Raw genomic sequence first — 14,252 nt, forward strand, 5'->3', positions numbered from 1 at the left:
TATCATTGTAGTTGCTACACCCCAAAAAGTTTGAGTTTTTTTTTTCTAATTTCTTTTGGCGTGGGTTCCATGCCTATATATAAATATAGTATTTATATTATATATTTATTTTAAAATTATATATAAATATTTATATTATTTAAATATATAATATAAATATATTTGTATTCATATTTATATTACAAAAAATATATCTACAATATAAAACTTTTTATTAGATATAATTTTTATATTTATATCATACATAGTATTTATGTACAAATATTGTATGCAAATATTATAAATTTTTAAATAAAAATTGTGCTTAAAAAATATTGTAAATTAAAAATACAACCAAAATTGATTTTACACCGTTTAACCGCTAACTACAGTAAAAGTTTCGCCAAAACTCACAGCTTATTTCACAGTTTTAAGCTCAATTTTTTTTCAACAGCTTAATAGTTAGCGTTGAAAATCAACACAAACGTCTTACCAAATGGGCACAATGTTGGTAACTGTAATTGGTGCCTCAATAATGGGTTGCTCCAGTGAATATATATTAGAAGCAGACATACACATACTTCCTAAAGTGGCTTGGTCACGCAATAAACAAATTGAACTTTCAGGAGCTTATTAGCTCTCATGGTACGTCACACACTCACACCAGCCTAGCCCAATCCGGCACTCCCGCCCACTAGTTATTAGCTCACCATGTACGTCACTGTATAACTGCCCCCTCTCCGACTCTGTGTGTATATACATGTAAACGAGCAGACGTAGCAGCCACACTCCCAAATCCCTAACCCAAATCGCAATTATAGACAAAACCTTTTTCTCACCTCATAACTCTTTCAATTTTTCTGCTAAAATGGCAATTTCACCGGAGAAAGAACATCCAAGAGAGACGTTTGGATGGGCAGCAAGAGACGCATCCGCTGTCCTCTCTCCTTTCAAATTCTCCAGAAGGTTATAATCTCTCTTCACTTAAAATGGCATTGCAATGTCGTTTGCTTAAAATCCCATTACAACTCGTCATGTTTGATTCACTGGAATTCATGCATAAAAACATATGGGCTCGGATATGATTCGGTATTCTCCTTATGTTGATAGGTTTGGTTTTGTGTATGTGCAGGGCCACAGGAAAGAAGGATGTGACCTTCAAAGTGTTATATTGTGGGATCTGCCACTCTGATCTCCACATGATCAAGAACGAATGGGGTTCCTCTATCTACCCACTCGTTCCTGGGTATGCATATATGTGTGTGTATGCGTGTATGTATACATATAAGTAACATCATCAAAAGATAATTACTCGATTAAATTGGTTAACTTTGTAGGCACGAGATTGTGGGAGTGGTGACAGAAGTGGGTAGCGAAGTAGAAAATTTCAAAATTGGAGAGAAAGTGGGGGTAGGTTGCATGGTGGGATCATGTCGTTCTTGCAGTAACTGCAATGAAAATCTGGAAAACTACTGTCCAAAAATGATACTGACTTACGCCGCCAAGTACTACGACAGAACCACCACATACGGTGGCTACTCCAACCTTATGGTGGCCGATGAACACTTTGTTGTGCATATTCCGGACAACTTGCCACTCGATGCTGGGGCTCCTCTGTTGTGCGCTGGAATCACAGTTTATAGCCCACTGAAATATTATGGACTTGACAAACCGGGCATGCATGTGGGTGTGGTGGGCCTTGGTGGGCTGGGCCATCTAGCAGTCAAGTTTGCAAAGGCTATGGGGGTTAAGGTCACAGTGATCAGCACCTCCCCTAATAAGAAAAAGGAAGCCACTGAAATACTTGGTGCTGATGCATTTTTGGCCAGCCGTGACGAAGACGAAATGCAGGTACTAATATTTAATTTATCACATATGAGTTATTGATTAAATGCATAATTTTTTTTTTTAAAACAAAAATGATCTTGGGTTGGTGTTGAAAATGTAGGCTGGCCTGGGAACAATGGATGGGATCATCGACACAGTGTCTGCAATGCACCCTTTGCTGCCATTGATAGGTCTATTAAAGTCTCATGGAAAGCTTGTTATGGTAGGTGCTCCAGAGAAGCCACTTGAGCTGCCTGTTTCTCCCTTGATATTGGGTAAGTGCATGTGATTAAGAATATATATGATTTAACTAATTAATAAATCATGTGAAAAATGTGGATAATTAGAAAGGTGGGTTGATTGGATTGGATTGACAGGGAGGAAGATGTTGGGAGGCAGTGGCATTGGTGGAATGAAAGAAACGCAAGAAATGCTTGAGTTTGCAGCAAAACACAGTATAACTTCGGAAGTTGAAGTGATTCCAATCGATTATGTGAACACTGCCATGGAACGTCTTCTGAAAGCAGATGTTAAGTATCGGTTTGTGATTGACATCGCAAACACATTGAAACCCATCCCCTAAATATATTTTGTTTTGTGAGGATAAAGAAGAAGGTCATTCTCCAGTTTTTGTTTGTGCACAAGATCGTCTGTGTTGCTGTATGGTACGACCCAATCATTTTGTTGGTCGAAGAATTTGTAAGGAATAAATAAATGTCTTCGTTTTATAATTCTGTTTGATAAGTAGTTTGATTTTATTTTTTTCTTAACTAGTTTAGGTTTTTTTTAATTTTTGTTGCAATTACCAATAGCTTCACGATTTGAAAGACTTATCCCAATAAGGACAGTTAGGAAAAAAAATTATTTAATTATAAGGCCACAAAACGTTGAATTATATATATGCACGTCTACTTTTATTTAGATTACAAAATTTAATGAATCCACATATTTTCATTGTAAGCTCTCCCACATTTCCTTCATACATGACATCATCAGTTTTGACTTTTTTTTAAAGTTCTCTCATACTTTCTCCATGCATAACATCATCAGTTTTGATTTTTTTTATTTTCTTTTAAACGAAACTTCAAAATAGTTTATTTTTCAAAATACAACAACCAATTTTTTGATAGTTCTATATTGGATTGGACATTGGGGTGAACGGTAATGTGCCTAAATTTTCTTCTCTCTTTGTTTGTTGACTACCCTTGGAGACAAGGGAATGATCCTCCGATCTCTAATTACACCAAATTTCAAGATGAGAACTATTTGCACCCTCATTTTTAATTAATTATATCCAAATCTAAATAATCCCGCAATTCAAAACATAAGAATATTGAGTACACCTCTTTTTGTGTTTTTTGAAAAATCACAATCTACACCCCACCTGTTTCCTGTTTTCCTATGCCATCTCTCTTCACTCTTCTTTGTCAATTTCACCGGTCCGGCGACTGGAATCTTTATCAGTTGCGGCAATTGGTCTAGGAAATGATGGGTCTCATGATCTGACAAAGAGAGATACTTACGTGTTTCAATAATGAGTTTCCTCCACCGCTCAAAGCCTTGGTTGGGCCATGACTTTGGCGTGTTGCGACAGTGTTGATTCTCTCCAGAGTTCCTTTCATGTGTGACATATGGAGCAGGTACCCTCTTCTTTTGGCAATTGTAATCTTTTTCACTAAATCAGTTTGGTTCGGCAAAAGACCATTTAGGGCTTTTCATAATATGAGATTCAATCTTGCTCTTGTCTTTGTGTGACATTGATCGTGCTCCTGTGTTGCTTGAGATCCAAATTGGCAAGATACGATTCACCTCAGTCCAAGGTGCTAATGCGTCACTCCATCGAAGCTGTTGTGGGTCGTTTCTGTCGAAGGTTAAGAACGGGTCTCCGACTTCAGGTAGGGGAAGAAGAACAAGAAATGATTTTATGATTGAAAATAGTAAGGTCAATGAGTTGTTGAAAGATTAGGTTTTTTACAAGGGTAATAGAGTGTACTTAGGGCTTGTCCGTTTGAGGTGTTTAGAGATGTTGGGTTGGGAGAGGTTGGAGAGTGTTGAGATTTTTAAATATAACCTTTGTTTTGGGATGTAGAGAGGTTTTGTTCCAACAATCTCGAACACCTGAAACAATCAAGGGTTGGGAGGTGTTCGGGATAAATAACTCCTAACCCAACACCCCTAATACCTTAAACGGGCAAACCCTTAATAAAATGAGGGGTGAAAATATTTCGTCAATTTTCAAAGACATTCTAAAGACAAGGGAATGTTCCTTTGAGATAAAAGGTTGAGTTGATGATGATGATTCTAAAAACAAAAATAACCAAAAATGTTTTGGTTTTCAATTTTTGATTTTGTTTTTACGATTTTGCCCTCGCATAGACTTGCTCTTTGCCTATCCGGCTAACCCCCAAATTGCGAAATAACAACCAGTCCTCGAGATCTCTTCCTCCAACGCCAACTGCACCTTTGTTTGGTTCTTTCTGAGCTCGCAAGGTCAACCTGAGAAAATTCTCAACTTTCTCTTTCTACTTTTCGGAAACACCTTTTGCAGATTCGTCAATATTTCTTTACCGATTTCTCGTCAATTCAAAAATCAATTCTTTTTATCAATACTAATTGATCATTGCATAAACTTCTAGTGGTCTTTCTTTGATTCTTCTTGCTTGAGTTTGTTTGCTTCGCTGTTTGGGAGTAATGGATGACATGAAAGATAAGATGAAGGGGTTCATGAAGAAAGTGAACACCCAATTCACATCTTCCTCATCTGGTAAATTCAAGGGCCAAGGTAGAGTCTTGGGATCCTCTGCTTCTCCATCACCATCAGGTCCCAATCACCCACTGCTCGCACACCAATCCCAGAAACCCGGGAATGCGAGACCGAGTCAATCATCTGCTTCAACCGCTACATCAAATCCAAGGCCGTTGCCGCAGAAAGCCGCGGATTCTGATCATCATAGCAGGCCCGGTTCTGTTGGGAGCTCAATTCCGAGCCGTCAACCTGAAAATGTGTTCGATCCATATGGCTCGCTGATCACTTCTGGAAAGAGATCAAAAAATGGGTATTCTTTGAACGTCTTCGAGTGCCCAATTTGTGGGGGATCGTTTAGGTCCGAAGAGGATGTTTCTGCACATGTGGAGGGCTGTGTCAATAACAACAGCTCAGCTGAGGAAAGTAATGCTGGTGTTGTTAGTAATGGGTCGGAGGCTAGAAGTGAATTGGAGGCTTGTGTGGGTGCTTTCTTATCAGGGAAGCCCCCAGTGGATTCAGTGGGGGTTGTGATTAGATTGCTGAGGAATATAGTGAGAGAGCCAGAAAATGTGAAGTTTAGAAAAATAAGGATGAGTAATCCAAAGATAAGGGAGGCCGTGGGGGAGGTTGTAGGAGGGATTGAGTTGTTGGAATTTGTTGGGTTTCAATTGAGAGAGGAGGGTGGAGAGATGTGGGCAGCAATGGAGGTTCCTACAGAGGAGAGAATTGGCTTGATTAATAAGGTAATACCTTTACTGGAACCAAAGAAAGAAGAAGAGCAACACAAGGTTGAGAGCTCACCTTCTGCTTCTCCAATTGGGACAGAGGAGTTAATTGAAACAAAGAAGGTCGACAGGCAGGTATGTTAATTGTTGGTTGCTTCTGTTACTTACATTATATTGCAATATTGCATCATTGGTTGATTCAATATTGTTATGATATACTTTTGTGAACTCGTCGAATTATTCTGTAATGTCATATGAATAGCATTTGAAGATGTGAACAATGCCCACAACTTTTGAATTGATGATATAGATCAAGGATTGCTTTTCATTATTAGATGTTGCTTGATGACCATGTAAAGTGAATGTTCATCTGTTTTACGTCATTGGCATGCACGCAAATTTTGGGAATAGGGTAGTTCCTGAGGAAATGATGTTTCTTCTATTTTTCAAGTCTCACATGTGTCTGTATCCCCAACAAGCCTAGAGGAAGGGCAATGTTGGTCTACTCCTGCAGTGGGCTCAAATTGATGCCTCGTCATGTAGGTGTTTGTGTGTCTAATTTCATTCAAGTTTGTAAGTTGTAATTTTTGTTTCTTGTTCCCCTCGGTATCCCTTTTGGGTGGCACCCGCATGGTGCCTCGCAATGAAATTCTTTCTTGTTCAAAAAGGAAAATCTCATTAAGCCTATCAATGTAAATGAGTTATTGCAGGTGATATTCGGATTAAATCAAGTATTCTATTATTACAAAAATGGAAATTAGTGGAATCCAAGTAGGAATCTAGATAAAGTCAATTAGAGAATATTGGTAAAGATCAGCAACTTATGCGAATCTAACTACCAGAATAGGAAATTTAAAACCTTTACCGATCAGGATGCCTCAAAACTGTTACTTCAGTTAATTTTTTCCTAATATCATTGAAAGCCCTAGCATCCACAAAAGTCCATTCCAACTCCCTTGAATAGTGTTGCTAGAAGACGAACCATCATTATTAGGAGTTGCTTCATGTTGTTCTCGTCTATCACTGTTCGATTCACCTTCTTCATCCTTGTTTCTTTCAAATTTACAACAATCCTGAAATTCTGTACGTTTTCTTAGTTTTCTTTCTGGTTGTGACTTGTGAGTCTTGTGACTTAGCTATGGTTATCCAACTGGCTGTATGAGAAAGTATTATTTTTATCATCCAAGGAATATATCAGTGAGATTTATGTTCCTTAATGAGTTCTTTCTGTGGCCTTGTTGAGTTCAATTTTTTTCATTAACCTGAGTTTTCTGCTTGTTTCTTTCTTCGAGTTGTGTTTCTCTGATGTACATTTTTGTTTATATATTCTAAAATGAGTGTTGCTATTGCCCACCCGTTCGCCAATATTTTCTTCCTGTTTCTGCTTTGATCCTCATCTGTGGTTATTGCATTTACTCTTATTAGTTATTGGTCAAATATGCACTGTTCTTTATATGTTTCACCTAAAGTTTACGTTAGAACTTCGTTATTGTGCTATGTATGTCATTTTGGTCTTTCCTTTTGGTTTTGTTAGACTCGGGTCTTCTTCTCTGTACCTGAGAGTGTAGCAGCTAAAATCGAGCTGCCAGATTCTTTCTATAAGCTTTCGTTAGAAGAGGTTAAAAGAGAAGCCGAGATGAGAAAGAAGAAGATGGCTGAATCTCAACTTTTGATTCCCAAGTCACTCAAGGAAAAGCAGGCAAAAGCTGCCAAGAAGAAATATACTAGAACTGTTATCCGTGTCCAATTTCCTGATGGGGTGGTGCTTCAAGGTTGTTTTTCACCATGGGAGCCAACTACTGCTCTCTATGAGGTCAGTTCTCTAGCGTCACATGTTATTTAATTTTCTTCTCTCGTGCTTGCTTTTCTGATGCTTAGAACCACTGAAGTAGCTCCAATCAATGCAATATGTTATTTGCTAGGAGGTATTATTCATTGATAAACTTTTCAGCAGTTGGTAATTGTCAGAAATGGTTTGATCCCTCGTCACAAATTATTCTCTCATTTTGTATTAATTGATTTCGTCTCACATTTCATACAAATATTCTCAATGTATATCTAATCTTAATTTTGACAGACACCTGGGTGCCGTTGGATTGAGAATCTCTAAATGTGGATTTGCTGTCACAGTTCATGATAAATACGCTGTTGTGCAACTGAAGATGCAAGGATGCATCTCATTGAGATTGCCCCCTATCTGCAAGCTAATCTGACCTAGATTTTGAGCCTTATTTAATTTAAAGTCGATAAAAAAAAAATCTTAGTTGATGCTATCAATTATTCTTGCCAAATGTCTTTTGGTGCTCAGTAGCTAGCACATGACCTTGCATTAAATAGACCATTTCAACTCATTGTCATTTTACTTTCACGTAGTGGCTTTTTCTCTTTCTCATTCACAAATAACAGTAAATACCCCCGCGTCATTGATTTTTTTCTTTTGTCCATCATTAAAGAGTTTTGAACTTCTTAATCTCTTTTACATTAGGTTTGTGTGTTATGCCTACTTGTGGAAAGAAAATTACGTTCATACTCTTTGAGGCGTACTACAATACTAGATCTTGTGAACACAGGTGGTTAGCTTATACATTTTTCTGTCAACGAATTGATTTGAGTCTTTTTGTTCTCTTCAGTTTGTGAGCTTGGCACTCAAAGAACCTTGTTTGGAGTTTGAGCTGTTACATCCTGTAGCAGTCAAACGGCGCGTGATACCTCATTTTCCTGCAAATGGGGAGAAAGCCACAACACTAGACGAAGAAGATTTGGTTCCTTCAGCACTGATTAAGTTCAGTCCCATTGAAACAGATTTGATCGTCTTCACCGGACTTTGTAATGAGCTCCTTGAGATAAGTGAACCACTTGTGAGTAGTTCAGCAGTTGGTCCAGTGTAAGTGCCTTTGTTTGGGGAGTCCATTAAAGTCTTCTGCTCATGCCTCCTATTCTTGTTATAGTGTTCAACAGAACCATAATTAGGTCTGGTTTATACACATTTTTTACCTTTTTTTATTCTAGTAAACAGATGTACACCAAAAGAAGATTAAACCTCTCTACCTTTACTGGGCACCTCATCAGGGCTCAAAGGAGAACTCACATTTATTTTTTCCGAGTGAACGGTTATGAAATTGTTGGTTGGAATAAATGAAGCGGGGTAATTGCTTCCTTTCCACGGTTGTGGTTGTTTTGATAGAATGCTTCTTGTTTTGAGCATGCTTGTTTTGTACGGACAGGATTTTATGGAAAACACCACCAAGGGCAGGGCCATGGTTATGTATGGATTTGTGGTATTGTTTCTTTGATGATTGTGATTTGAATTTTGATAGTTCGGGAAAACCGAACGTACAAATATTGGTCACGGTCAGTTTGGATGGCTCAGCAAAGTTAGCTCAGATGATCTGGATCTACTAAGATGACACTCATGTGTATGGTATCTCAAAGAGTTCTCGAGTTCGAGTCTTCCCATCCTTTTCCCCTATATTAAAAAAAAAAAAAAAACTAATGCAAAAAAACCACAGCTTATGTGATAAAGACGCACATGGGCTGACAAACCCCGTGCCAAATGGGGAAGAATCTTATTGGATTGGTGACGAAGATCCAAATGAAGCCCAGCTCTCCATGTGATTAAAAAAAATAGAGCATGTGATGATCCAAAAAAGAAAATCCTCGTGAATTTTCTTTTTTGAAAATGACACGTAGTCCATCAATTTGGTAGCCCATGGGAGTCTAACAGGTTAATTCCATTGATTTAATCAATGAAATAGTTTTATTTTCCATCTTTTATTCTAAAATTCATTGTCCAAAATTTATTGTTTTAATATAGATTTTATTGTTTTTTAAAGCATCATCTAGAATTCATTGTTTTAGTTTTGAATTGATTTGTTTTTGAAATTCCATTGAAAAAAACAACGGACTTAAGATTTACCAGATAAAACTCATCGATAATGGATGTTGTTAGAAAGAGTTTTACGTGCTGATTCTGAATATGTAATTTTTTTTAAAATCTAACATGTATTTTGAGAATTAAATCGTTTTAAAATTTCGTTTAAAATATTTGGGCTACCATGTGATACCTAGCACTACTGTTTTTTTTAAGCATGTAACATCATCTCATCTGCTGGACCTAATTCAACCAGCTCTCTCTCTCTCTCTCGTGCTATCCTAATGTCTGTTGATAAAGAAAGAGTGAAACAGACTTACCAAAAAAAGAGTGCAACAGACATCTCACCAAGCGCCAGGTCGACAGTAACTGCTTGGCGAGTTGATTATCTTTCTGGATTTAGATCGTAAAGAATTTCGTCTAAGGTTTGAAGTTCGATTTAAACTGACGCAACTATTTCTAAGTGTTTTGCTCTAGACCTCCAACCAATTAACTTGTCGGACATGTTTACGCGTGCCTAAACTAACCAAAATTTGAATTTAAAAGATTGTCCAAAGAACATGCCTACCTCTCGATTTTTTTTATAAAAAAGGCAAAGTTGACGATAGCTCTTTATGTTCACAGATGTTTAATGCTATAATAATATAATTCAATGACACTTATTAATCTAATCATGTTTCAATGGGATAGGGGAGGCTGGAATTAGTCCAGCCAATTCCATCAAATCTCCACCATTCAATGCATGATTGCATTGGATTTGACAATACAATACCCCACCATTCAATGGTGTAGATTTGATGAAATTGGTGGAATAATTCCAGACAATCTTTTTCCTGTTTCAACAATATTGTACAATTAATGTTTGTGCTCTCGTGTTGTCGACCCACCTGTCGTTAACTATCACTAAAGCCAGTCACCAGTGCTACACATTAATGCATATATTACTGTGCATTTGTTGTAAGAGTGCTCCATGCCACCCACTACAAATTGGATGATTTGAAACATGTTTGAATCATTTATGCCATTTTTAAAATTTTTTTTTTCTATCAAAATTTTAAATTCATGTGGGTCCAACATTAAAAATAGTTATTTTTTAAGTTATATACACCAATCAATATGACACTACAGAATCCCTGTAATGTTTTTGCCACTACGAAACTTATGAGTTCGGGGCTCTGCAAGAGACCATCTACTGCAGGAGTAGCCGTAGATCTAATTGGGACTTGATTAAATTTTAATAAATTATAAACAAACAATAGATGTAAAGTATTTAGTGTGTAGATCAAAACATCATGTGGTTTTTTAAAGAAAAAAAAAACTAAATTCATTGACAAATAAAAATAAATAAAATAGGTTTTGATCCAACGATAAAAAATGTTTCATATTTGTATCAATCTTTTGTCAACGAATTTTTTTTCCCAAATAAATACACAATGATGATCTAAACACCATATAAACTTTATATTTATCATTTTTATACAATTTTTAAAAAAATATTGGTGGCCAAAATTGGCCTACTGTCGGCCCTGCAATAGATTGTCTAAATGCATATATGACCCCTCTTTTCCGACACTTAACCTAAGGTTCTTTTTTAGTTTCGTTTAGGTGTCGAGTATGGATGGCAACGGGGAGGGGTGGGGTTGGATCATGGTCGCCCTGCATGTTGGGGTGACTTTTACGCTTCACCCTTGTCCCTGATTCAACATCTTTGAAAGTTGAAAAATTAAATGCACTGATTCAACATCTTTGAAAATTTGTTGCTTCATGTTGAGTGTTCCAAGGACAACGGTTAAGGATTCACCATAAATGTCATGTGTAATAAATACTTTCTCACTTAATTTTTTAAACTTAAAATAAAAAATTTTCAAACTCCAAAATACATTTATATCATTTATCCAATGCCCTAAGACCATTAAATAACATTTTCGTTTATGCCCTAAGAGCACTAAATAACATTTCCCCTTTTTTTTCATGTTAAGGAGGTGCTCTTAGGGCACTGCTTAATCATTTATTTTAGTATTTAAGATTTTTAAATTTACGGTTTAAAGTTTAAGGTTTCAAATTTAGAGTTTAGGGTTTAGATTTGGGATAACTAATAGGGTGATAATATAGTGGGGAATCTCTCTGAGTCCAAACCATATGGATTCAGAAGTTTTTGAGTTCGATTTTCACTGACAGCAATACCTTTGTGATCACACGTTGGGCTTTAACCCAATTTATCATTTTGTCAAGTGGAAAATTTCCGTACGCCCTGACAATTTGAGTTTAAGCCCGTAGCATATGTCCAAAGGACAAACTATAGTATGGTATCGTTCTCAGTTAAAAAATTTAGATTTGAAATCTAGGATTTAAATATCTATTTTTTATAATTGTAAATTAAGAAATTAAGGGTAGTTGTTGAAATTAAAAATAAGAATTTTAAATATTAAAAGGTATTTGTTTACAATTTCTAGTACAAGATTATTAATGAATTATTATATTTGAAAAGTTGTTATGCCATGTGTTAGTTGGAAAAAAAAAAACATGCCATTGATGGTTGATTTATTGTTTTAATTTATTTTTGCAACTTTCAAAATCCATAGGAGAAGCTCTGATGTCTAATTAATTTGCATCTTAATCAAGAGAAATTTTATTTACACCACATAAACTACTAAGTTTACACAACTTTTTGATTTTTTGATTTATATATATATATATATCCTTATTTGGAATTACAAATATACCCTTTATTAAAAATAAATATTAAATATGTATTTACATATTATACTAGAAACTCATAAGTTTACACACAAATTCTCTCAAAAAAGAATTCTATAGGCCAAAAACTTTTCAACGCAAGATTTATTAAAGAAGTGTTGAAGATGAAAGATAACGATTCACAGAAGGATTATACGAATGACTATTAGCTTCAACAACTTGAAAAGAACATTGTCGACTATACAAAGAATGGTGATGGCGTAGAGGTAAGTTTTTTAGGGTTTGTCTCATATACGAAACGATCAACAAATACCCTCTGATTATTTGTCTAATCCAATTTTATGAGTCTAAATCAATACAAGTTACCAATATATTTGAGAAAAAGGTTTTAAGTTGGATTTGAGTTTGGGTTATTGTGGTTTTTTGTTCGTCTAGAACTCTGTCTGTGTTGTGACATATATGCTCGAGCATGGGTTGAGCAGTTGTTAAGCGTAAGGAGCTGAAAAAGCACAAAAAATATAATTTATTCATAATCCGATCTTATTTCGATAAACAAAACGTCAATTCGACCTAAAAACATAAGCAAAAAGGTGTATAATAATAATATGCGCATCACATATCAATATCATCTTACCAATTTCAAAGTCAATTATACCCGTTTTCTAGGTATAATGTTATCAAGTTTGAAGTAAATATATTAGTTTCAATTAAGGATGGTTTAAGGGACTTCTGTTTTAGCAGTGTTGTCATGAAATTTTATGATTAATTATTGATATCTTTCTTGGAATAATGTTAGATTGGATGTGGGTATAGTAGCAACTTGTTCCTGTAAGTTTTATGGTAAAAAATTCTAAACAGCAATAATGTGGATGAGAGCTTTGTGCAGTGATTTGGCTTAACTAAATCTAACATTTTGAATTTTTCTGATTCATCTTGTTGCATAGCAGTTCAATTTTGACGAAACAATCATTGTCAAATACTTGACTGAAATACAGAATATAATTTTAATTCAATTGATTAGATGTGTAAACTTAACACTTTGTTAATCATAATTTTATAAATTAAGGGTAGTTTAGGATATCCATTAAATATTTGATGTGAACTTATCAAATATGGATGTAAACTTATAAAGTAAAAAAATGATATAAATTTAATACTTTAAGTGGTGTAAATAAAATTTCCCCTTAATCAATTGCAAATTGCTCATAAGCACTTTTTGGACCACGTCGATTGCCCACACACACACAATATATATATATATCGTCTTTGTCATATTCATATACCTTTTAAATGTGATCTTTTAACTTTTCCTTTTACTCTTGTGTGTCTTCTTTCCTTAGAGTATTTACATTGGTATCTCTTAATAGATTGTCTATTTTATCTACAAAATGTCACTTTTTAATAATTTACAGATTCTCTATACAACAACCACTGCATCGTTATCTCTATTCTAAAACTCTACAGCATTAAAATATTAGTTTCTTCTTATTTTATTATTCCTTATGTATATTATATCATTTCAAGTAAGAATTAAAATGTTTACGAAATATATTATAGTTTATATATTAATTTTAGACAAAATAATTAATATTAATTATAAATAAAAATATATTAGTACAAATAATTAATGTATCTCTTAATGCTTGAATATTTTAATGAAGAATGAATATTTTAATGAAATGATATCCGAATAAAAAATTGTTATGTAGAAAACCATCTGGGCAATTTTTTACCAAAAACGAGCCAATATAATAGTATTTTTTTAATCCTGCGCCAGAGTTATTGACAAAAGTCGGATGTATGAATTTTATGTATTTTGGACAGATACCAATACAAGTGCGATTGGATGAAAATCTGTACCGATCTCTCGCTAGTCGCTATTGTAGCAACAGACAGTGTTTTAGAGTAACCAATGCAAGTGCTCTTAGCAAGTTTGTTATTCGAGTGTTTGATTTTGTTACTTTAAATATTTGAATTCATTTTTAGAATTAAATTTCATCATTAGTTTTTAGAGGGTTCGCATTAGTGTCTCTTTATCAATTCTCTACTTTACGTCTCTATCTATTCATGAAATACCACATTTTCACAATTTACAACATCTCTAATCAACAACAACTATATCAGAGTTTTTTGTTGTGCCATAAAAAAATTATATTAGAGTTTCTATTATAATCACTAGAACATTAAAATATTACTTTTTATGTTTTCATTGTTCTTTCTTTATCTTTTACAATTTCACATAAAAAAATTATTGAAGAATAATAATAATATTAGTAATATATTACTTTTAGAAAAAATAAAATTAATTAAATAAAAATCAACATCTTTAAAGTCTTGAAATTTGGGTTGTAAACAAGCAAAACTTTCGACATTTTACATGTGTTGGAGCTACTTAAAAGTTCATTTA

General features: G+C 34.7%; 2 protein-coding genes across 2 annotated transcripts; both read left to right on the plus strand.

Annotated features, from left to right (window-relative positions):
* The first annotated feature begins 691 nt into the window (after positions 1-691).
* Positions 692-2,508, plus strand: LOC119995270 (probable mannitol dehydrogenase). The gene is made up of 5 exons (XM_038841731.1): positions 692-945; positions 1,112-1,225; positions 1,317-1,830; positions 1,928-2,081; positions 2,184-2,508. The coding sequence occupies exons 1-5, from the start codon at positions 848-850 to the stop codon at positions 2,387-2,389; spliced, it is 1,086 nt and encodes a 361-aa protein (XP_038697659.1). The 5' UTR covers positions 692-847; the 3' UTR covers positions 2,390-2,508.
* Positions 2,509-4,215: 1,707 nt separating this feature from the next.
* On the plus strand, positions 4,216-8,438 carry LOC119995465 (plant UBX domain-containing protein 2). Its single transcript, XM_038841976.1, has 3 exons — positions 4,216-5,412; positions 6,812-7,090; positions 7,908-8,438. Exons 1-3 carry the CDS (start codon positions 4,498-4,500, stop codon positions 8,163-8,165), a joined length of 1,452 nt encoding a protein of 483 aa, XP_038697904.1. The 5' UTR covers positions 4,216-4,497; the 3' UTR covers positions 8,166-8,438.
* Positions 8,439-14,252: the final 5,814 nt, after the last annotated feature.

Source organism: Tripterygium wilfordii, chromosome 3 (assembly GCF_013401445.1).
Source record: "Tripterygium wilfordii isolate XIE 37 chromosome 3, ASM1340144v1, whole genome shotgun sequence".
In the NCBI taxonomy this organism is placed as follows: domain Eukaryota; kingdom Viridiplantae; phylum Streptophyta; class Magnoliopsida; order Celastrales; family Celastraceae; genus Tripterygium; species Tripterygium wilfordii.

Excerpts from the sequence above, each read along its gene's own strand:
- LOC119995270 (XM_038841731.1), top strand. The coding sequence starts at position 848 with ATGGCAATTTCACCGGAGAAAGAACATCCAAGAGAGACGTTTGGATGG. Across the intron at positions 946-1,111 it reads CCTTTCAAATTCTCCAGAAG|GGCCACAGGAAAGAAGGATG; the intron begins GTTATAATCTCT and ends GTGTATGTGCAG. Across the intron at positions 1,831-1,927 it reads GTGACGAAGACGAAATGCAG|GCTGGCCTGGGAACAATGGA; the intron begins GTACTAATATTT and ends TTGAAAATGTAG.
- LOC119995465 (XM_038841976.1), top strand. The coding sequence starts at position 4,498 with ATGGATGACATGAAAGATAAGATGAAGGGGTTCATGAAGAAAGTGAAC. Across the intron at positions 5,413-6,811 it reads CAAAGAAGGTCGACAGGCAG|ACTCGGGTCTTCTTCTCTGT; the intron begins GTATGTTAATTG and ends TGGTTTTGTTAG. Across the intron at positions 7,091-7,907 it reads CAACTACTGCTCTCTATGAG|TTTGTGAGCTTGGCACTCAA; the intron begins GTCAGTTCTCTA and ends TGTTCTCTTCAG.